The sequence below is a fragment of the Lonchura striata genome, chromosome 5, assembly GCF_046129695.1.
Source record: "Lonchura striata isolate bLonStr1 chromosome 5, bLonStr1.mat, whole genome shotgun sequence".
In the NCBI taxonomy this organism is placed as follows: domain Eukaryota; kingdom Metazoa; phylum Chordata; class Aves; order Passeriformes; family Estrildidae; genus Lonchura; species Lonchura striata.
In genome coordinates this window covers 66,254,888-66,277,551 of record NC_134607.1, presented here as the reverse complement: position 1 = coordinate 66,277,551, position 22,664 = coordinate 66,254,888, and the positions used below count along the sequence as shown (strand labels likewise).

Genomic DNA, 22,664 nt, shown 5'->3' with positions numbered 1-22,664 from the left:
CTGAGCTTGTCCCTGCACTGTCCCCCTGCTTTGGTCTCTGTCTTCCTGTCCAGCTTTCTCCAGGCAGGCAAGTCCCAGCTCATCAAGTGGCTGGGTAGCAGCCCGCCAGTGATGACAGCTAATTATGAAATGTCATGTCAGAGCCTTCCCTTTTATCTCCTCTCATCCAGCCCAGCAAAGCTCTCCAGTGCCCTTTGGAACCAGGGAAAGGAAGTGTCAGTGCAGCACCAGCTGCTTCTCTGATAGCGGGGTGACAACATGGCCAGGACGTGTCCTGGAAGGAAGTGGCAGCTCCTTTGCATCCATGTAGATGCAAATCTCTGCTCTCCACAAAAAGGAAGAAAAAATGTTTTAAAAAGTGTTCCCATGTAATACTAGCTTTCCAGAGGAAGTGTTTTAACACGTCTTCTGGCAAGGCTTACCATCATCCCTGCAAAAGAGATAAATTCACTCCAGGTGAGTTCCTGCAGGAGAAGTTAGCTAAAAAGCTTGTCCAGAGAAAAATCGGCCTGATTCTGTAGTTTTTCTTCAGTCTGCATACTGCAGAAGCCAAATTACATCAAGGTGTGTTAGTCTGAGCTGAGCTATGTCTCAGTTTTTGTGAGAAACTGTGGTTGCTTCTCATTTGTTGTCTGCTATAACCTTTTACACTGTGACACAATGGGCTTGATAGTTTAGTACAAGCTATTAAAGTGAGCTTTGTCAGGGTCCACTGATCCAGGAATGGGTTACTGCCCCTAAGGCCCAAAAAGCATTAAAACTAAGTTTCTTTGGAAGAAAAAAAAGATAACTCAAGGCTCCATAGACCACAATTTCCCAGTTTTCTAAGTAATCACCTGGTTTGGAGCAGTGGAGGGCACTGAAGAATTGGAAGAGGAACATTACGGTGACAGATGGCTTTGCTCTTTCAGCAATAAACCTGACACAGATGAAGATGCATGGCATGGAGCAGACTTCAAGATCATTCCCAGGAGGGTCCTGTTACCTTGCAGTCTGCCCACAGCCCATCCAGCCCAACCAGTGTGGCCCCATGCTCCTCACCAAAATACCCATCTTGCTGCAGCATAACACTTGGTTGTGGATCAATGACCTTGGACAAATCTGGCTGCTAGAATGCTCTGTAGCAGCCAGAGCTTGACGTTTTGCCCTTCCTTCATATTTACTTTTCTTTATCCAGTATATCCAGAGGTTATTTTTAGCATTGCTAAATGAATAGGTGGTTTAAGATCAAACACAGTGACAAGGCAAGGTGATGTATGAGTAAAGCCTGAAAATTGTGCCTGAGAGTGGTGATTCTGCATGTGACATTTGATTTAGATTATCCAAAATTCTTCCTGCCTTAATTCCTAGGTAGAATTTAGAAAAGCCCAGCTAGCTGCAATCACAGCCTTGATTTGCGTAGAGGCTATATTGGATTCCCAGCCCTGAGGTGAGATGTGAAGCCTGGACATGCTGCCCCTGGGTCGTTCAGCCCCAAGCTGTGCAGAGGACACAGCTGTGACACTGCTGCAGTGTGCCCTGCACAATGCTGCTCACACACCCCAGCCCCTCCAGACCCAGCTGTGCTCAGGGGTGGCACAGCATGGCACTGCACAGACATGTCCCTGCATCTCAGTTTCAGCTGTGACTGCACTGTCCCAGCTGGGGCTGTTTCACTGGGTTTCTAGAATTACAAATTTGAGAGACCAGTTCAAAACACAACCTGAGAAGAGCTCCACCGGTTTCATAAACTGAGGCCACCTGCACCTCTGGAGAATTTGGCCCACATTTTATTTGGCCAGCTGTCACTCTCATTGCAAAAATCACCAAACACCAAACCCAGAAACTCATGAGGAAAGGCATTTGGATGGAATCAAGGTACGGACATCAAAATAGACAATGGGAAATGAAGAATCAAGGAGATATGATTCCCTGCTTCCCTGTCTTACTGCACTGTGTGGTTCCCAGCAAGACAGGAGGCTTTTCATGCCCTTCAAACACAACCAGACACATGTAGAATTGGCCAGCCTCAGTCAGCCCTGGCTTTCTAGACGTTGTCAGTCTCTGAGATTCTGCTTGGAGCTACCCTGTGACAAAATGCTTTAAGCACCCACTGTTCAATGACACCTGTGCCAGGAGGGTCTCAGTCCCCCAGGCGTCAAACACCCAAGTCAGTGAAGCAACGCTGAGCTATAAATAGACCAAGAGGAATTGTGGTGCCAAGTTTATCCTACAACATTTGCAAACACTCCAAAGAAAGCACCGTCCCCTTCCCACACAGAATAACTTTCACAGTGTGCTCTGGTCATGAGAGGCAGATGTTACATCTTTTCTTGTCATGGGGATTGAAATCCTTAGGGATTTTCTCTGGGATTCACAGTACTGAGAGCTGGGAAAAGGAGTTGAACCCAGAGCAGCAAATAATCATTAGGCTGATTCAGATATTACAGCCCAAAGAATATTTCAGTATTTTGTGCCCTGTGGAGAGGCTTTCACTGGGTAGCCTCCAATAATGTTCATCTACCCCAATCCCAGCAGCCTGAGAAAGGGGTAAAGGCACTTTCCAAAGCACTGAGGGAAGATGCCAGCACAGAGAAACTTGAATCCATTTCACAGCACAGATGGACATCTCAATAACTGGACCACAGGCTAGAAATCTGGCAAGATCTCCTGTTTTTCACTTTGGTGGTTGATGCCTAAGATTCCTCATCACTGGACCCTGAAATTCAGAATATTCCATTTAAGGGATGCCAAAAACTCTTCTGAAAATTCAGAAGGTCACTTGCCATCTTATTTCTTATAGCCTGAATTCAGAGAGTACAGATCACCTTGGCATGACTTTTTTTCCACAAAGACAAATGAACTGGCAATCCCTCACTATTACTTTCCATCCCCCACTACCAAAAAACCTTCCAAAACATTACCATCTCTGACCTTTAGGTGAAATCCATCAAGCTGTGTTGGAAAATGCAAGAATATGTTTAGAAATGCTTTGATATGTTAAAGAAACCTTAAGGTGAGATGATAAAGACAGATTCCTATCTCAGATGTGTAGAAGCAAATCATACATTGCTTCACTGAGCTTTAATGATTCCAAGGAAGCAATTGCAGATTTACACTGGTTTAAGGTATTTGATACATCCAGGAGTAATAAACTAGATTCTCTTGAAAACACAACTGTTTTGCTTGTTGCTACATCTCTTACAAAATAACCCAAGAGTCAAAATTTTAATCTAATAGCTGTCAAAATCCTAAAGTCAAGGACACTTGATGTCAAGCAACGTACAATTTAAATCTCTGTCAATGCACTAGTTTTACAGAAATATTCTTCAAACTGAACAAATCTCCCCTCTTTTTCACATTACAGTTGTAGATGATACACAAAACCAGTGCAAAATCTGTCCTGTCTTGGATCTCACACTGTTCCAGTTTTGCATATTATTGCTTGCAGGAGATGCCTAAACCAAAACATATTGGTAGAGTTGGATTACACAGAGTTTATCAAGAAATGTAAAGAAATTAAGTCAATGTAACACTTTGGATATGCCATAAAATTTGTATACTGCCTTCTGGATTATTGGCATCTCAATTTAAGAAGGAAATTGTGGCTTACTTACAAACACATCCATTAGTAGGTGCTCCAGCGTCACTTCAATATCCTCTAATTTAGCTGCTAAAGTCATTGTGAAGTCAAACAGAGGAAAGCTGTCAGAAGTCGCAATCCAAAGTGTCTGTGGCCAAATCTAGTTCTCAGACTGTCACAAATGAGTTTCTCACAGATAAGGAAAATCCAAGAAAGCAAAAGTTAACATCAGAGTCCAGATGACGGCTGGACTCCGTGCCGGCTGTCAGCCCCGCTTGCAGGACTGAGGATTATTCCATGTGTACAAGATGGGAGCAGAAGCTGCAGCGTGTGTGCTGCCTTCCTTTCAGAGCTCCCCAGCCAGAAGCATGGAGTTATATCTGGGAAACCACAACAGAGGGAGGGAGAGACACACACACAGAAGGAGAGAGAGGGGAGGAATGGAATAAACTGCCTTTGACTATGACTGATATTTATAGGACTGCTTGTTTTTGACTCCAGTCCATTTCTCTGTTCATTTCTGACCTTTCACAAATGGCCCAGCACACTGGAGTGTATTGTCCAACAGGGGCAGCGGGTCCCACAGAAGTTGGCTGTGACCAGTGCTGGGCCAATTCACACAAGCACTCCATCAATAGCTCTTTGTCACAGCATACCAGGCTCTGCGCTGTAGCAAGTGACAGAGGAGAGCACAGACGTGTAAAAAACAAGGAAACAAAAGTTGTTTGGATACTAATTCTTTCCTAAGGGTATTAATAGATCCCCTTACCCACTCCTCAAGGCAGTGGTGACTGCTGAGGTTACATATGGAGGGGAATAACCCCCAAAAATACTGCAGTGTTTGACCCTGCAAACACCACTTCTGACACATACTCCCACCACTCAACCCTTTCAGCTCTGCAGCATCATTGTCCTCTAAGCACTTCTCAGGACTAGATCCTTCAATTTACTCTATTTGTGGAAAGTTTCAAGCATGAGCCCAAGTGCTTGCTGTTTCTCCACACATCTGCTCCCACTTAATGGAGAAAAGGTTTCTGCTTGCTTAGCACTTTGTAGCTCTCACAGCTCCACATGGAGTGGGAAGGTATTGATGGACATGACCCAACCAAAGCAAAACCCAGTGGAGGTTTCCTTCAAGGATTTTCTATAATGTTAACTGGAAACAACTAGAAAGGCAACTGAGGCACAAAAAGGAAAAATACTGAAAGTCTTGATATGGCCAGGACAAGTGTCAAAGTCTTCTGCATCCTAGACAGTGCCAGGTTCATCAAACTGCCTTTCATTGATTTCACATTGTTCAGTCAAATTATTTTTTATTTATTTGACATATACCCACATAGTTTGAAATCTGAGAATGAAATCTTGCATGTGATGTATTCCAGACAAAAAATATCCACAAGGCTACTCTAAAGGCCTCAGAAACTGAAGACCATTATTGTTTATAAAGGTGTGAGATGGATAGAGTTGATTGAGCTTACAAAGACCTCTAGTCATAAATTCCAACTAAATATCCTCAGAGTTATAGCTGAAATCACATTTTCAGACATGTACCAATTAGCATCTGAACAGGAGCTGCCTCTGATGGCCGAGTTTTACTAGACAACAACATGATGGACCATTTGGGACATGTTATGATGGATGGTCTCAACAGCAGAGAAGGACACGTCATTCATTTTCCAGCTGGACCAACTCTCATTGACACATGGCCCCACATCAGATAATGGGTTGACTGCTCCAGAAATAAACCCAGCATGGGAAGCTTGTCTACTGCAAAAAAAGTCTGTTAATCATTCACATGCTGCCCTTTCATTAAAGGTTTGACAAAGTGTCTGTCTTCACCAGTGTGAGTGGAGGGGTGTTTTAATGAATGTGGATCAAAGCAAAGAGGAATACATTTGGAGGGAAGGCAGTGGAAACCCAGGGGCAGTAAGGCAAGGGGTGAGCTGGTGTGCATGGACACAGGGCCCACCACAGACAGGATTTCACACGTTCTGCTGTTGAGGAAGTATTTGCAGAAGAAGACCTGACTGCTGGTAAGGTCTTCATCCTCTCCAGCACACGTGGAAATTCAGAGATTCTGGGAATCTACGCAACCAGGCTGGGTACAGGGACACATGCTGGCCTTCTGCAAGTCCCTGGCCCCCAGAGATCAGTGTTTGGGCTGTGTCAGATGAACCAGCAGTGCTCCAGCCAGACTGAATCATGCATTTGTCACCTCTAACTGACCCAGCTACTGTCCAACCAGTCAGACCACAACAAGAAATTCACTGGAATCAAACATGTGATCCCTTCTGTCCTCCCCACCCCATTGATCACACAAAGGCTAAGTGTTAAATACTGAAATACGAAATTAAAGATTCTTTTCTGTAGGCTCCCTCTGTGCAATAGAACAGGGCAAGCATGTCACTTGTGGCCCTTGACTGTCCCTGTAGCTGCATTGTGTTGGTTGCAGAGATAAACAACAGGAGACATCTTCCAGGGTCAGAACGCAGTGTCCACGTGACAGACTCTTTGAGTCCAACACAGGCTCATTTTTGTCTTCACAAAGATGAATTTCAAGATTATTTCAAAACTGATGGAGAAAATAGTATCAGGCACAAAAAAATGGCTTAGGGGAACACATAACGCCTTTTCTGATGTCCACTCAAGAAACACCTGGCACTAAAAACACCACGTGCTCCACTGGCAAAGGCAAGGAGGATGAATGAATTCCAGGGTTCTCACCCAGGCTCAGCTCTACATGGCCTGGGATTCCCTTATTACAACAATATGTATTGATATAGCAGCTCTTAGGCTCTTGCAGTTGCAATATTCAGCTGAGAAATTCTCCTGCTGATCAATATTAACTATCTGTAGAGATGGTCAGAAGTTTGGGTAAAAATTCTGTTGTTGGGAAAAGTTGCTTTGCTGAAAGTCCTGTGGAATTTTCCTGACTCCCATAGTGCAGGGAATTTTGTACTCAAGGGTATATCTCTTTCCTTTTTTCATTTAAATTGCAATAAAATTTCAGATTCAAAGCAAAACACAATGGGAAAAAATGTAAAATATTGAAAATGTGCAGAAGAGAAAAAAGAATCACGATGTTCTAGTGAGAACTGAAGCAGTTGGTGTGGCTGTGGTAAAATTATATTGATGGTGAAAAACAAAAGGCACCAAAGTGTAGAAAGCTGTTTCATTCAACCCCTTGGAAAAGCAGAAATTAGAGTCACAAAATCAGATCAAAGCAGAAGTACTTCTTCAAACACATAAAAGCTCTGAATCTATCCCATTGGATCTCTTCTAGCTCTTGCTTCAAGGTTGCTTACCCCAAGGGACCTTTTCTTTATAGAGATAGCCATTCAAATAGAATAAACAAGAAAGAATTTCTCTGAGTTCCCCAGGGATTTCCCCCCAAAACTTCTGTGCCTGTGCATTACAGGTGCACACAGAAATGAGATCACATGTGAGAATGACAAGCTCTAACCTGGTTAATTCTTTAAGGCAGTAGGTCCAAACAGTTTCTTTATTAAATCATTATTTCCATCTTTTCTAATTTCTGAGAATGTATTACTTTGGCCTTTGCAAGCATGAGACCTCTTCTATTTAAAGCAGAGCATCCATCTGACAACACACCAGGGTATTTGTGCAGAACAGGATGTTCTTCTACACCCACATTTTATCCTCACTTCCTTCCTTCCTTCTTCGACCATTTGGGAATAAGATACCAGAAAAGAGCTCAAAAGGGAAGATTTTTGTAGCATTTTTGCCAAAATAAGATTTCAGCAAAATATGCTGTTTTTAAAAAACTGAAGTGTTATCTGGGGACACACTGGGACCCAGAATTGTTTTCTGTGGGGAGTTTCAGGGGTGAAGGTGGTTTTTGATGGTAGGAAAGAGCTGCCCTGCAAGCACAGGCTTACAAAGACAGGTGTGTAAAAACAGAACAGACAGTTTACTAAGTAAGGCCAAAAGTTGACAAGAAGGGATTAACAAGCTTATTGGAGTTTAATTAGTCCCAGGATGTCATGTTTGGGCCAGCCCAGCTTGCAAAGATGGGAGCTGAGGAGTCCAGGGGGGATGAGAAGGATATTTGTCCATAAGGCAAAAAACATTCCTGAGTCATGGAACCCACTAGGAAAGGCATCCTGGCTCTCCTCCACTGCTCTAGCCAAGGGACCAAGGCTTCAGTCATGAACCTGTGTGACAAATATGGGTAAAAGTCCATTTGGGGCAGTGCTTTTGTCATCCCACAGGTGTGGGATGGGCTCCAATTCAGCTGTGGCAAGTCAGGCTGTTCTTCTACACAACTAGTAGAGAACTTTTATGAACTTTTTTACTTGAAATAATCAAAGTGAGGATTTGAAGATGAATCTTTTTGATCTCCTCCACAGGTTTTTCTGTGCTTCGTCCTCTCAACAAAGACTTGTTCTCTTTGGGGAAGGTGAAGAGGAACATCCCATACTCTTGGTAAACTTGGATGACAGAGAACCATCAGCTTCCAAAACCTTCCTTCCATCTCCAGTTTCCCTTTCCACACAAAAACCTGGACAAAGGAACTGCTCAACCTGACACCTCCAGGTTGGATTGTGGTTGTTCACTGAACCTGGAGCTGTGTGTGAAGCCTATCAGGTTCCAGCTGGCCCAGGATTGAGCCATCTGCCCTCACCTTGGTTCATGGTGCTGTAAGTCAGCCCCATCCTGCAGTAGCTTTCAATGTCACCTGAAGGCCTTGGTGATAATTTTGCAATGAATTAATTAAACTAGTGCTGCACCAAAGGCTGGACATCAGCCTATGGCTCCACTTCACATCTCTGAAATGCAGCAGCCTCATCAGTGAAGGCATCCAGCTGTGATATATCTCCAGGGAAGGAATCTTGGAAACCTTGAGTTCATGCAGTCAAGGCAGATGAGCAGGGAGATGATTTTGAGTTTTCTCCAGGGATCTGAGTGAGGATACACATTGCTCTACCTATTAACAGGCAGTCTGAAAGAGGGAGAGCAGTGAGGGAACACAGTTTCCAGGTGACACTGTGGTATTCAGGCTAGTGAGAATAAGGGCCTGCCGAAAGATATGACTATGCCGAAAGATGAGACTAAGTAAATGAGCAATAAAACAGCTAATTAAATTTAATGTAGCCAAATGTGAAGTAATGTTCACAGAAAAATGTTCTGAACTTCACATATATGAGATTATAGGCTCTGGACTCACTCAGGAGTAAGGTATTTGGATTATAATAATTCTATGAAACATCAGTTCATTGCTCAGCAGTGGTTGAATAAGCAAATAAAATATTAACATTTACCAAGGGGCAAGTAAAAGAGAATATTAATATGCCACTGAATCAAACCAGGGTTCACTTACATCTGTGTTTTATCTCCAGAAAAGACATAAAGATGAGGGACAGTATTCAAGAAAAGGCAATAAAGATGATTAAATGTAAGAAAAATGGTTTCTATAAAGAAATGACTGAGTAGGCATAGTGGGCTTTTTGGTCCGGGGGAAAAAATAAGGAGAAAGAGAAAGAGAATGATGGTGAGCAACTTGGAAAGGGTAAAACATTCCTTTCCTTCAAGAGCATCTCCCCATTTTAACTGTGTGGGACAAGCCTACAGGTACTCAGTGCACTGCCAGGCAAGGCTACAACACATCTTGGGCTGCTCAATGGGCCAGCTGAGATCCCACGTCTCTCAGTCCTCTCACTGGCAATGGGGCTGAGGAGCCACTTTTTCCATCTGAGGGGTTTGCCAGGCTGGGGCTGGTCCGTGCTGCCAGATGAAGAATGAGCGTGGGAGTCCCATTCCTGACCTTTTGCCCGCAGTGGGATTGACATAGCTCCATAAAGGAGGAAAAATGCTGCTTCCACACGACAACAAGACAAACGTTTTTATAAGGAAGTCTCCGTATGGGAGACGCCAGCAGCTCTGAGGTATTGCAGGGAGGAAAAGCAATGACCGGAGTCCTGGCAGGTTTAGCACCAAGCCTTGTTCCAACCCTTTTACAGCCTTTAACTGGGACAGTCCTGTTTGTTTTATGAAGCAAGCTTAGAAGTCAGCAAAATGGGGTCCTGGACCATCCTGCCTCTGAGGAGTCCCAGGTGCTGTGGGGCACTCAGCTTTCAAGTTTAAAAAATGTGGCTATAATTTCTATTTTATTGTCACTATATTCAACCAACATCTCATCTTCTTCCTAGGCATAGCTGCTGCTGGCTGACTTTTTTCACTGTCCTCACTGCATTTCTTCTCATGGGTGGTCCCTCTCTCCTTGATGGCCTCCCACCACTCTCTGTAACTAAGGCATTGTTTTATTTTCTTGATTTAACTGAGTGTCCTAAAAGCCACCCTTTGGCTAAAGGCATTTGTCTCCTGTCCCCCTCACATGCGCTTTCATTTAAAGGCCTCTCTGGGCTAGGGAAGGGAAACCTCAAGTTTTCTTTCTTCCAGACTTCCCCCAAGGCCAAACAAGCCACCCAAGGATGAAGGAGCCGTTTTGGCACAAATAAGCTGAGTGGGTGTTGCTTAGATGGGTTTTGTCTCTTTCAAGTGGAGAGAGGGGACTGTGGTCACGGAGGACATGGAGAACATGAAGGAATCAGTCTCCTACTCTGGCTGTGCCTGCCCAAATCTGCCTTGCATGGCAGCAACCTGTATCACAATCCATCTGCCCAAATCTCAGCAACAGAAATGCACCTTTTAAATGCTGTTGATAAACCCTCCCATTTTCTAATCCCACTTCCCACAATTCAACGGCCCACTCACTTCTTCCCTTGCTTTCCTAAAGCATCATCCATTTGTCTCTGGGCTCTGCCATGTCTCAAGGTGACCTGCTGGGCAGAGCTGCTGCAGTGGCACCATTTCCCTGGGAGATGGCTGAGCCATGCACACTCTCGGAGATGTCCAGAGCCACTGAGCCACATGAGCCTATTGTTTAGCTCGCCGTGAGGGATCCCACTTCAGCTTCCCTCCTTGATGCAGCAAATCAGCTGCATTATTAAAATGATTAAAAATAGACTGAGCTTGCCTGAGACTGCATCTATAATGGATCAATTGCTTTTTATACATTTTTTGGCTCCCTACAGTGCTGCTTTGTCAGGTCGCTTTCACTTGGTGGGTGAGATCTTGAAATAATAGGCACATTCAGGAGATATAAATATAGCTGTTTATTGCCTTAAAGTGGGTCTGCAAACAAATCACAGCCCCAGTTTCAGGTATTTGGAAATTAAATCTTCCTTTCTGTCCCTTCTCTTTTGGACTGGAGTCAAACACTGGACTTAGAATCTTGGCAGCTGCTTTATCTTACTTTATCTTAAGCTATAGGCACTATTTCTGCTGCACAAAATTCAACCCTCATAGGCTGTTGATTTAAGAAGCCCTTGATGCTAGCCTGGATTTGATTCCAGTAAGAAATAATGTGGAGTTCCCACTGAAAGGCTGCAGCACAGTGAAATAAAAATAAATGCACTGCATTGTGTAGCTTAACGGAGTGCTAATTTCTTGGGAGCACATAAATAGGAGGCACAGAGCACATCTGTTTGCTGGCGTTGGGTTGGGAAAGTGCAGGGGAAATTTGGAGCTCTGTCACAGGGACAGGCTGAACTTTGTTCCCATGTCTCACAGAACTGCACAAAGTCTCCTCTGTAGATTTGCCAGTTAATTAAAAATGATATTTACGGTACCCTGGAGATGCATGCTCATAATTCTGCTTTTAGCATTTCTACAAAGTCTGGCACAGCAAGAGCGTTGGGGCCTGGCGATGCAAGCAGCTGCTCGTCGTGCTACCCCCGTGGCTGGAGTCCTCACAGAGGGGCTTTGGGCTGCCAAGGCATTTCCATTTCCATCACACCGTGTTTGCTGCTGGGTTTTATCAGGCACGTGTGCTGCAGTGAACGTGGGGCACCCCTGCAGCGAGGCTGAGCTTCCTGGGTGTGCTGGGTCAGAAGTGAATTACCCTGCCCGTGGCAGCTACGATGCTCTCAGCTCACAAGTGCCACTCACGGCGAGATGCACAGAGAAACCCCACGCATCCAGAAGTACCAAAATAACAACCTGTGCTCCAACCACTGAACTCCCATCCCCTTGCCTCCTTCTTCCTCTGGCTCACATCCACGTTGCCCACAGAAATTATCCTCAGGCACTTCCAGGGTATTTCCCTGGCACACTTTGCACAGGCAAGCATTTAGAAACACTTGCAGTGTTTCCTGCTATGTGAGGCATGGGTGTTTGGACAGCAGAGTTTGATAACTCAAGGAGAAGCAATGTCCTGAAACTCAAACATGCACAGGATAGAATAATGCTGTAGAGGTGATGGAGGACAGGGGGAGCAGGGAGATCTTCAGAGATTTAAACCCCACTGTAAAGGACACTGCCCGGCAGAGTCAGTGAGGAGAGGTTTCTCCAGAGGCAGATTGGAGCAGAAACCTGTGCCTCTGCTGACCACAGATGGGGATTAGGGATGATATTTTTTCAATCTGCTCCCAGCTGACCACTCTCAGAGGCCCTGGGGCCTCTTCTTGCTCTTCTAGCCCGAATTTGAAGAGACTTAATGCGGTGAAGCAACCTCTCATTTCACCTGGACAGAGGATGGATGTCCCAGAGGACTTCATCCCACAGAGAAGAAATCCCCACCTCCCCATCTCATGCTATCCCACTCCCTTTCCCATCTTCAAAAATTACAGATTCAGAAAACTCCTCCAGAAGTCCATAATGAAGCTTTATCCCACCATCCCAGCCCTCCACATCCCCTGGCACCCACCTTTGGCAGGGCAGTGCAGACCCTGAGCTCGGCCGGCACCCGTGGCGGGGCTCTGCAGAGCCGCGGGAGCTTGTGCCTCATCCTCGCGTATTTTTTCATATCCTTTTTTTGGTAAAGATAAAGCTCCTCTTACAGTGTGCATCCAGCTGCTGGCAGCATGTACTGATAGCTATTAATTCTTCCTAAAGGCTGGACACTCCGAGTGTGCTGCAGTGAGTTGCTATAAACAAGTTTCTGTAGTCGAATATTTAGCTGTTGTTATACACGTAAAGGTTCTATGCTGATACCACTGAAAACAATAATAAGAATCTCATTAACATTTTATTACCAAGCCCTTCCCTCTTTTCCTTTTTACACACTGCCAGTCAGTTCAAAAAGGATGGCGTCTGCTGATGGAAAAAAAAAAAGATGATGAAAGCTAGAGAAACTCCTTGACACACTCCTTTTGGCTTTATGTATTTCACTTTGAATTAGGATGCCAAACCAGGAGAATGACACTGCAGACTTCTGAGGAATTAAAAAAACATGAATCAAACCTCAGCATTATTTTATTTGCTAAAAAAAAAATAAAAATAATCCTCTAACTGCGGAACCCAAAGAATAAAATGCTGCGTTTTGTCTGTTTCTTATGGACTCCCAGGGTTTTTTTATACTTTATTGTACTTTAATGCTTCTCTCCAGGACAATGAAATGTAACAACTCTTTTTTATTACTAAGTTTGTTGAGGCCAGATAATCTCTTGGTTGAAGGAATCAAGGCTTTAGGAAGGGACCAGGGAGTGTGAGAATCTCAGAGGAATACCTCTCTCTGTGACCTGACATCCAGTTCCCCCCTAATTTAATTTCAACTTCAGTAATCTCCCAGCAGAGGGGATATCTTGGTTTTTGTGTACAAACCCCACCAACATTCAACTGCAAGTAAGGCTGGAAACCATGGCTGAAAGCACCAATGCATTGCCAGTGCTCTCACACAACCAAAAATTTCCCAGCTGGTTCCAGGGAGCACACTGGAAAACAAACCAGGTAATGGTGAAACACCTGACAATTATAGCTGGGGAAATGACTTCCCAATCCCATATCTGGAGTGTGGCTCACCTCTGAAGGTGCAATCAGCTCCCACAAATTGGGCACTGGGGAGCTACAGCACCTCCATCAGTGCCGTTGCTCTCTTACATCCTCTCCCTACCCCAGCATGACCCCAGAGTGGGCTGATCCCCAGGGCCAAGTGGCTGAACAAAGAGGAATGGAGTTCTCCCTTGTTGTCCCAGAAATTAAAGCCTGGCTTAGCATGACATAAAGGCAGCTTGAAGAGGCCAGGGTCTCATCTATCACAGTGCTTTTCCTCAGCCATGGAACAGAGGTGACAAATCTGTCACCAATTACACTCCATTCCATTCTTGCTGGATTTCCTGTGGCCTGCAGAGCAGATGTCTTTGCTCTGGTATTTGAAGGATTTTAGGTAAAATAGCCAACAACTCTGACAGCAGCAACCTGGTGCTCTGGGGTCTGATCCATTCCTAGCTCAGCCCTTTGGATGGACAAAAGTGTAGGAGATGGAGAAATCATTACTTTTCTGCATCATAAGGGCATTTATCAGGAACACACCTGTTAAAAGTATGTGGCACCTGCTCCCTGCACTCCTTAGCAGGAACCTTACTCCCAAAACAAGCACTGGTGCATACAACAGTGGGATCCAGACACTGGCTCAGTGGGTGCCTGGCTGGGGATGTGGTGCTGGGAGAGCAGAGCAGAGTTGAACCTAGAGACACCAAAAAAACCAAGGGGACTGAAATGGCTGCATGCATGGGTGAACTTGCAGTAGTAAAAGTAACACAAATCAACTGCCACGTCTGAAGAGCATCTGTGAAGCAGGACTGTCTGAAAACCACCCACAGACAGCGCTGGAAAGAAAAACATTTGCAGAGAATTCATTGCTTATGGTATGGGAGCCTCACAATCCTTAATAAACTTGCTCCCTGTGAATGAAAAAGACAAAAATCTCCTGTCTGGCACTTCTTTCTCCTTCTCCCTCTTTCAAACAGCGTTTTGGAGCTCAGCAGGTTGCATGTCACATGTTTCTCAGCAGCTTTCTGCCTGCCTTTCCCCGTTTCCCACGTGAAACAGCTCTCAGCCATCCCCGAAGGCTCCTGCCAAGGCTTTCTGCCCCAAAGCCTTTGCCCAGAGCCTGGCTGCTCACTCTGCCTCTTTCTCTCTCAAAGTCAGCCAGAGCCTGAGAAAAGCCTGTGCTCTCCTCAGTGAGTTCAAGAGGGGACACACAGAAAATGCTTCCAGGGATGCTGGAGATGAAGCTAATGGTCGCTGCGGGGAGTGACAGGCTTGCTCTTGTGGGATGCTCTGACAGATCCATCAGGAGGCACTTAGCCATAAAACCTTGAGATCTCTGCAAGAGAACCCCTGTCCTTCCTCTGTGTTTAAGCTGCTCTGAATTGCCTAGTTAATGTAAGAGAAAAAAAAAAAAAAAAAAAAAAAAGGAAGGTAATGGCCTCTTTAGAGGGGTTTTAGGCACTTAGTGGGAAGCAGGAAGCCAGGGCCTGTATAATTAAATTGCTAATCTCTCACCAGATCTGGCAGGCTACATACTCTTGTTAAAAACAGGTTTAAGCCCCACAGCAATTTTTGTTTCAACTCTGGGTACAAGCCAGCTCCTTAATTCCTTCAGCCCCAAAATGATTCTAACCCTGTCCTTCATTAGAGCACTGTGCTCTACCAAAGCCCAGATACCAGACAGCTTTAAGATGACCATCTTCCTGCTTAAAAAAATATTAATAATAAGGTTAAGGTGATTATGTTCTTTGCTGAGGCACAGTTCCTCCGAGACTTCTTTCTCAGCAATGTTCATTCATTATTTTTCTCTTTCCTCTTTCCATATCTAGGAACTCACATTAGGGAACCCATTGACTCCAGAAGTGCATTCCCTGGGTGTGAGGTGTCACATGAATACCCATGGAAGGGATTCTGGCTGTCTCTATACCTTTGCACACTTTATGTACCATAAAATAAGCACAGAGTCCCAAAAGTAATTCTGGCCTAGTCTGAAGAAATGGAGAAGGTTTGGGTGGCACTGGGACAATGCTGGAGCTGTAAGATCTTCCTCACTCATACATCCCTTCTCTTCCAGAAATCATACCTAACAAGCAGATAGACAGCTCTGGCAGACTTTTGTACTGCTTTTTTTGTACTGTTTCCTCAGCTTTTGTACTGCTGAGGAAAACAGGCAGGCACAGAGGTATCAGATGGGATGCTTGGTTCTTTCATCACCTTAGGGAAAGCCACCAAAACAAAAAGGAAGTATCCCCATTCTCCATGTGCTTCAGTGTTTCTAATTCCCTACATCACTGTCTCACCTGCCTGGAGGTCAGGGGGCAGAGGGTGTCCATGTCACTCCCAGCCACTGCCCAGCTCAGCTCCCTGGAGAGCAGCTTGGTCCTGATAAGCTTCCTTAGGTGAAAACAAGCGGCATGGCATGACAGGAAGAGGGGCACAGGTCCAGGAGGGAAATCAGCTGCTCCTCACTGTCCATGGGGGATGTCCCCAGCAGTTACAGAGGGCCATGTGTCCACTGACACTGATGGGTATGGCAGGGGAAAGTGCTCTGATCAAAGGGCTTGGAGAGGGGAAGATTGGAGGCATGGGGTGGTGAGAGACCTCTAAAGATTAAAAAGCACACAGCACAGAGATGTCACGTGCACTGAAAAGCAACAGGAAGACACTCAAAGAAGCAGCCTAATGGCTGGGACCACATCACTGGGGATCCCTGCTGCTCTGGGATTGTATGGCAAAAGCCTGCCATACCACTTGAGCAATCAGCTGAAGTGTGTGAAAATACCACTTAACATCCGTGCAGGATGGCTGGGGTCATGATAAAACTGCTTCCCCTTTCTGGAAGGTGCATGGGACCCTCCAAGGATAGGATTTGGGCTGGATTTCACCAGCACATCTACTGAACTGATCCTGGATCTGGATGGTGGAAAGCTCAAGGAGCATTTAACCCCAAGGGAAGAAGATGTGTTTGCTCTTTGAAATACCTTTCTGATGTTTGCAGGCATTAAAATATATGTTCCACTTCATTTCAAAATGATGTCTTGGTGTGGTCTGACTCAAGTACCAAGGACATGCAAATTTTATTTATGCCACTGCAGCAGTCACCTGTCACTGGTTAAACCATCATTGAATATTTCTGCTTTTCCCTCAAGAAACACTACAAGAGCTAAGTTATCATGGCTGAACAGATTACTAGTCCCCAGTTTGAAGATGTTTTTATGCTTCCAGCACATTATAATAGAAAGCATATTTATTTAAACTAACAGTAATAAGTAGCTAATCTATGATAATTCAGCCACTTGCAAGCATCTGCATACCCTTGGTTTATGTGATCACTCTCACTGGGTTGAGGGAATGGGGAGACATTCATACACAAGGAAGGAACACTTCCCTGTGTAGATCACCTAGAAAATATTTTTATTATGTTTTTAAATACATCTATTGAACAAAAAGTAGGTTCATAATTTCAGGATGACTGGCCAGTTTTGACAGATTTGTGGTGGGGTGGTTTCTATGACCAATGACAGCATTTTTTTTCCTAAAACAAGAGAGAAATCAGTGCTCAGCAGATGGAGGAGGACAGCAGCAGAAATCCTGAATGTGGCTCTCCCAGTTCCCTGGGACAGTCTGCTACTTGCTTCTCACCTATTGTAATTCATCATTTTTTCTTGTTCTGCCTCCTTTTCCATGTTTTCTCCCCAGTCTGGAAAAGGTTTTGGCTTTCCTTCTAGCGTGAAAAATGAATAGGGATGGGGAAAGGCAGCATGCAGAACTGCTGAGGAAAGCCTTTCTCAACCAGTTGTGCAAATCCATTTTCTGAGAAGAACACCTCAGCACACCTGGACAAGAAGCACACCCAGACTCTTGATGTGGTTGCCAACCCTTAGTTATTTTGAGTCTCTCATTTAGATTTGGACTGATCATGATAAATGTGGAGAATCTGCATTTTTTAGGGCCTCTATGGGAGCTGGGACTAAGGACATCATGCACTGAGGTCTGAATGCATTATTGCAGTAGCTTCTGGTCCACACAACATTTAAGAAAAAAAATTCCAAGCTCTTAGGCTTCTCCTAAAAGATTTGCACACTTTTTTGTGGTCTGTAAATCAGCATTTGTGTGTCCAGAAATGTGGGTCCTAAAGACAGTATATTTGAACAGGTCTATTATTACTTTTGCCTCATATATTTCCTCCACAGAGGCAGTTGAGTACAGCCCTTCCCATCCCATTCCCTTTCAGTCCTGGCACTGGGCACAGTCTAACACCTGCTGTGTGCCATATCAAAGGTATCTGTACTTCAGTTTTGGGCAAGGGGAATGTATGCTCCCTGACTGATGCAGCAACCCACACTAAACTTTAATCACAGGCTCCCTGCACAGGGAGGAAGTAATTCCTTGTACAGTGGGATTCAATGGATAAGGAGTGTTCAGGCTGGGAAAGATGACAGAGGGGAGATATGATCAAAGTGTATAAAATCATGAAGGGGAAAGAGATGGTGAGTAGAGAAGGATTATTTCTTTTTTTAGTTATTTTATATGATTACACCAGGCCAAAGAACTATGCACTGACATGATGAGGCTGCAGATTTAGAACAAGAGAAATCTCTTGTTAGAAGAGAATCTTTCATAGCTTGTGGTAAAAGTAGGGAAAGTATCACACAGAAAAATCCATAATGGATTGTTAAACCTGGTGAAGTCAGGCAGTGGCTTAACTGGTGACTCCTGGGCAGTGGGAGGGTGTACTGTGGAAGCATCTCTCCAGCCTTGCCTTGTTTTACACTTCTCCCAAGTGTTTGTGCCTGGCTGCTGTTTGGTTTGGGCAGATGGACCTTGCTATGAGCTAGAAAGCTGTGATGTTATGTCACAGGTCTTGTTATCTCACAGGGAGAGTCCTCCAGGGGGGATTCAGTGCAGGATTGTGCTGCAGCTTTGCCTTCACTCCCTTCCCACACCCTGCCTGGCTTGCAGAGCAGCACAGGGACATCACAATCTGTTTGAGCACGTGTGTTAAACACCTGAAATTGCTTGGGTTAAATGTCCCCATTTCTGGGTATGATTTGCAAAAAGCAATAGCAAGTGAGGTGTCTAAACCCCACTGATTTTAAGAAGGTTTAGGTGTGCCTAATCTGCTTAAATGTTTTTAATAATCTCTGCAGACATCACCCTGAAACTTCTGTGAAAATCAGGTCTAGATTGATTTCTTCCCTTTTATCCTCTGACGTTCAGGTTATACTTGAAAAATACCTTGTGACCCATAAATAGAAGCTATAGTTTCTCCACAATTTGCAATCATTATTAATGAGGCTTTTCAAGTGTTAGATTGCCTGGAAAAGGCATATTTTATCTGTTTGCAAGAAGTACTTCAGCAAGTTTTCTTCCCACAGGTTACAGACAGTGAACACATTTGTTGCAGCAAGACCCACTGGTGCTGCTTCCATCCATCTCTGACCTTTCAGGCTGTCCCTTGTGCCTCTTACCTGCCCTACCTTGCACAAAAAAGTTGAGAAAAGGGAAGCTTTCAAGCTTGGCTGGGCAGATTGCACATAACCATGCCAGGCTCCAAACAGAACCAAAGTGCTGGAGACATAAATCAGGTCTGTAACATGAGGCTGCTGGAGGAGAACTTTTATTTTATGTAGGGTTCATTTCAGCATGACCCTGGTGTAACTCGCTTTATCAGCTGTAAAGACAAGCTCACCAGCTGCAGATTATGTTCACACTCCAAAGCCATTGGAAAAAGCAAGCAAAGCCCCAGAGCAGGCCTGTGGGAATGGACTAAAAAAAGTCCCTTTTAAATTATTTGCTTTCCCTGCTATAAAACAGAAAGGATTTATCTGGGATGGATATAAAATAAAACAATTCATTTCAAAGTAAAGAAATAAAATGGTTTTCAAAGTAAAGAGATAAAATCAAGCTAAAGTCTAAGGCAGAGTGTTTTTTCATGTTTTAAATTTTTCACATTGAAAGGATAAAATGAACGATCTCTGGTTTGTCAAGAAAAATGGGGTTCCCCTTTTTATAGCAGAAAGCATTAGCTGAATTCAGCCTTAGTCTGTGAATAGTTTCAGTCAGCCTGAACAGCATTTACTAACAAATAAACTATCCACCTGAAAAATGTTATCTAGTTCTACTCCAAGTGTTCTTCCCATTGCTTAAAAATACCCTATTTATAGACAAAGCTATTGTTGAGCATAGATTTAAGCTGTTGTGTTCATTGTCTGGCACAGTATCTCCTTGGGAGAGCAAACCAATTAAGCTGTTCCATTCTGCAGCCCCAGTGCCTGTTTGTGCAGTTACTATGTTGTATAAGGAACCACAATCTTACAGTATTTGACAGATATGACTGCAATTCTTGTAAGCAAATATTCTGTTCTCAGTAGCTTTGAGGTATAAAATGGTCACAAAACAGCTGAGGAAGGCAGGAATAGCCAAGATCAATGGAGCATCATGTAGGCAGGTCTCTGCCAACCCCCTGTACCAAAAGCTCCCCGCAAAAACCTTCCAGGCTGTAAAATAAAATCATTGCTCCTAACCCCTCTTAGTAAGAGGTAGCTTCTGGGCTGAAGCATGGGGAACTATGTCCTTTTCAAAACTGTCATTATACAGCCAAAAAAAAAAAAAAAAAAGGGGAAAAAGGAGAAATGGAGATAAGAACAGAAGCATTAAAAGGTGCAGCTTGAACAGGGATACTTTTCATTATTTTGAGGATTGTCTAGATATCTGATTGCTCGCTTTGGCATTTGATGTTTTCTGTTTTTTTGTGAAATCAGTACAGCACAGACAAAATGAGTCACACCTGCCTCGCCAAGGGGTCTGAGCCTTCTGTTGCAGGAGGTAAGAAATCTGTGCCATGTGTCATTTGCACCGAGGCTGGAGGGGCACTTTTCACTGTGACAATCACTGAGCACTGGCACAGGTTGCCCAGAGAAGTTGTGGAGTCTCCACCCTTGGAGATATTCAAAACCCACCTGGACATGGCAACCTGCTGTGTGTAGGTGACCCTGCTTTGATCAGGTGGTTGGATGGGATGATCTCCAAAGGTCTTTTCCAAACTCAAATGATTTTGTGATGTGAGTTTGTGTCCTGACTCATTCTGGTGCTGTGCTCTGTGACCCTGCTACCTGCAGGACAGCTCCTGGGCAGTGTATGCAGGTTGTGTAACAAATCCCTGCTCACAGAGCTGCTCTTACCCTCACAGGGCTGGCACCTTTCCTTTCACAGACAACAGGCTCAATCTATCCATTTATTTTATATTTATTATGCCAAGCAGGGAAAAAATTCACTGGCCAGTTTCACTGAGTCACTGCTTTTCCTCTTCCCACCTAGGCAGATGGGCCTGGTTCACCCAGGTTCACAGCTGGGTGACAAAAATTGGCCTTCTTACCTGCATCTGCTGGCTGCTACTCACTCAGATAGGACAAAGCCTGGTGATCTGCATCCAGCTCTGGGGCTTACAACATAAAAAGATGTGGATGTGTTAGAGTGGGTCCAGAGGAGAGCAGCAAAGAGGGTTGGAACACCCCTCCTTGTGGAAAGGCTGAGAGAGTTGGGGCTGTTCAGCTTGGAGAAGAAAAGGCTCCAGGGAGAACTTACTGTGGTTTCTCAGAACCAAAAAAGGGCTTGTAAGAAAGATGGGGATGAACCTTTTAGCAGGGCCTGTTGAGATAGGACAAGAGGTGATGGTTTTAAATGAAAAGTGGTTTGATTTAATTAGACATAAAAAAGAAGATTTTTACATTGAGGGGGGTTAAAACTGGCATAGGTTTCCCAGAGTGGTGATGGATGCCTCATCCCTGGAAACATTCACAGTCTGGTTGGGCAGGGCTCTGAACAATCTGATCTGATGGAAAATGTCCCTGCTCACTGCAGGGGGGTTAAACTAGATGAAGTTTGCAGGTCCCTTCCAACTCAAAACACTCTATGATTCTATGAGTTAACAACAGAAACTTCTCATTTTTTTTAACCAGTCCTGTACATGTCACGGCCATTTTGCAGCCATCAGCTTTGGGGAACAGGTTAAAATGTCAGGTACAAGAGCATAGCTTTCTAAATATTACATTTGCATATGAGTTATTTGGTTAGTTGTAGTGGGGAAAGGGCTGCTGGACACTGAATCCCTGGCTCTCAAGAGCTGGTCCAGCCCTGCCCATACTGGTCCTGGAGGAGATACCACTATTTATAACCTGCAAATCATTCATGGAGCTCACAGTTTCTCATCTGTCTGAGATCCACAGCACGCCTCCCGTGGCTCTGAAGCCATGTGAGGTTTGTAGTGATGGAGAAGCACACACAGACATGGTGGGGCTACAGCCAGACCCAAGAGTGTGAGGTGGCACTGGCTGCTACTTGCAAAAGCCATTTCTCTCCAAACTGGCAATTTAACAACACCATGGCCTTGTGTTTGTCAGGTGCAGGAGCAATACACAGAATGGTCTTTGAAGTGCCTCAGCAGCTGCAACAACTCCTTGCTAAATTAAAGAAAAATGCTTAAAGCTCCTGTGTGTTGCTCAAATGCAGCCACAGCAATGAATATCACAGAGCTGGAACTGCCCCCACTGATTCCATGTGGTCATTGAAAAGCCTTGGGAGGCACAAGCCACACTTTACAGTGGCAGCACAAAGAAACTCTTCTCTGGGAGCAGAGTTTTCTTTACCTTGCAGAGAAAACTAAGCTGATAAATCACTCATTTGAAAGTTTTTCCCTACTGAGACACAGGATAACTGCAGCATTTTGCGAAATGCTCAGCCCTCAGGTAGACTGAATTCAAGTGTTCCCCATACTTAGAGCAGCACAAGAGAGTCAGAAAGCCAACTCCTCCCCATGCCCAGGTGGGATTAATTCATGCCTCATATCAGCACATGGTTGAGTTTGTATCTTCAGACAATTCCAACTTTATTTTTCCCATCTTGATAGGAACAGCAGGAAGGCTAATTAAACTCTGAACTGTTGCTGACACTCATCATTCCTTCCCTATAAAGTAAGGCATTATCTCACATTTTAGCACAGGAGCTTTGGTCCCCTATAAAAACTACCCTACTCCTTTTCTTGTGTACTCAAGGCATTTCATGCAGAAAATGCAATTAATTTCCTTGCAAGAACACCCAAACAGTATGATAAAAGCTAACCCACAGCACAAAAAGATCCCTCGGTCCCTGTGAGAAATGTGTAATCCAGCACAGCCCTGCTGAATTTAGGGAAACAGCACGACCTAGTGTTCCCTCTGCTTCTCACTGCTGCTAAAAACAGACAGTTCCTGGTGATTTCCTTGCAAGTACCACCCCTACCAAGCTCCAACAGGGTTTCCTTCTGTAACTC

The 22,664-nt window shown here is 44.5% G+C and overlaps 1 protein-coding gene across 8 annotated transcripts in view; it reads right to left on the bottom strand.

Moving 5' to 3' along the window:
• Positions 1-22,664, bottom strand: part of FRMD4A (FERM domain containing 4A) — a 356,772-nt gene that overhangs the window by 206,188 nt on the left and 127,920 nt on the right. For 2 of the 8 annotated variants that reach the window (XM_021531011.2, XM_021531004.2), the window contains exon 1: positions 3,597-3,990. The exons of the other annotated variants lie outside the window; for them this stretch is intronic. In XM_021531011.2, the coding sequence (XP_021386686.1) occupies positions 3,597-3,662 (66 nt within the window). In that variant the 5' untranslated portion in view covers positions 3,663-3,990. Of the gene's footprint in view, positions 1-3,596; positions 3,991-22,664 lie in introns of those variants that run through there. 8 annotated transcript variants of the gene reach the window in all.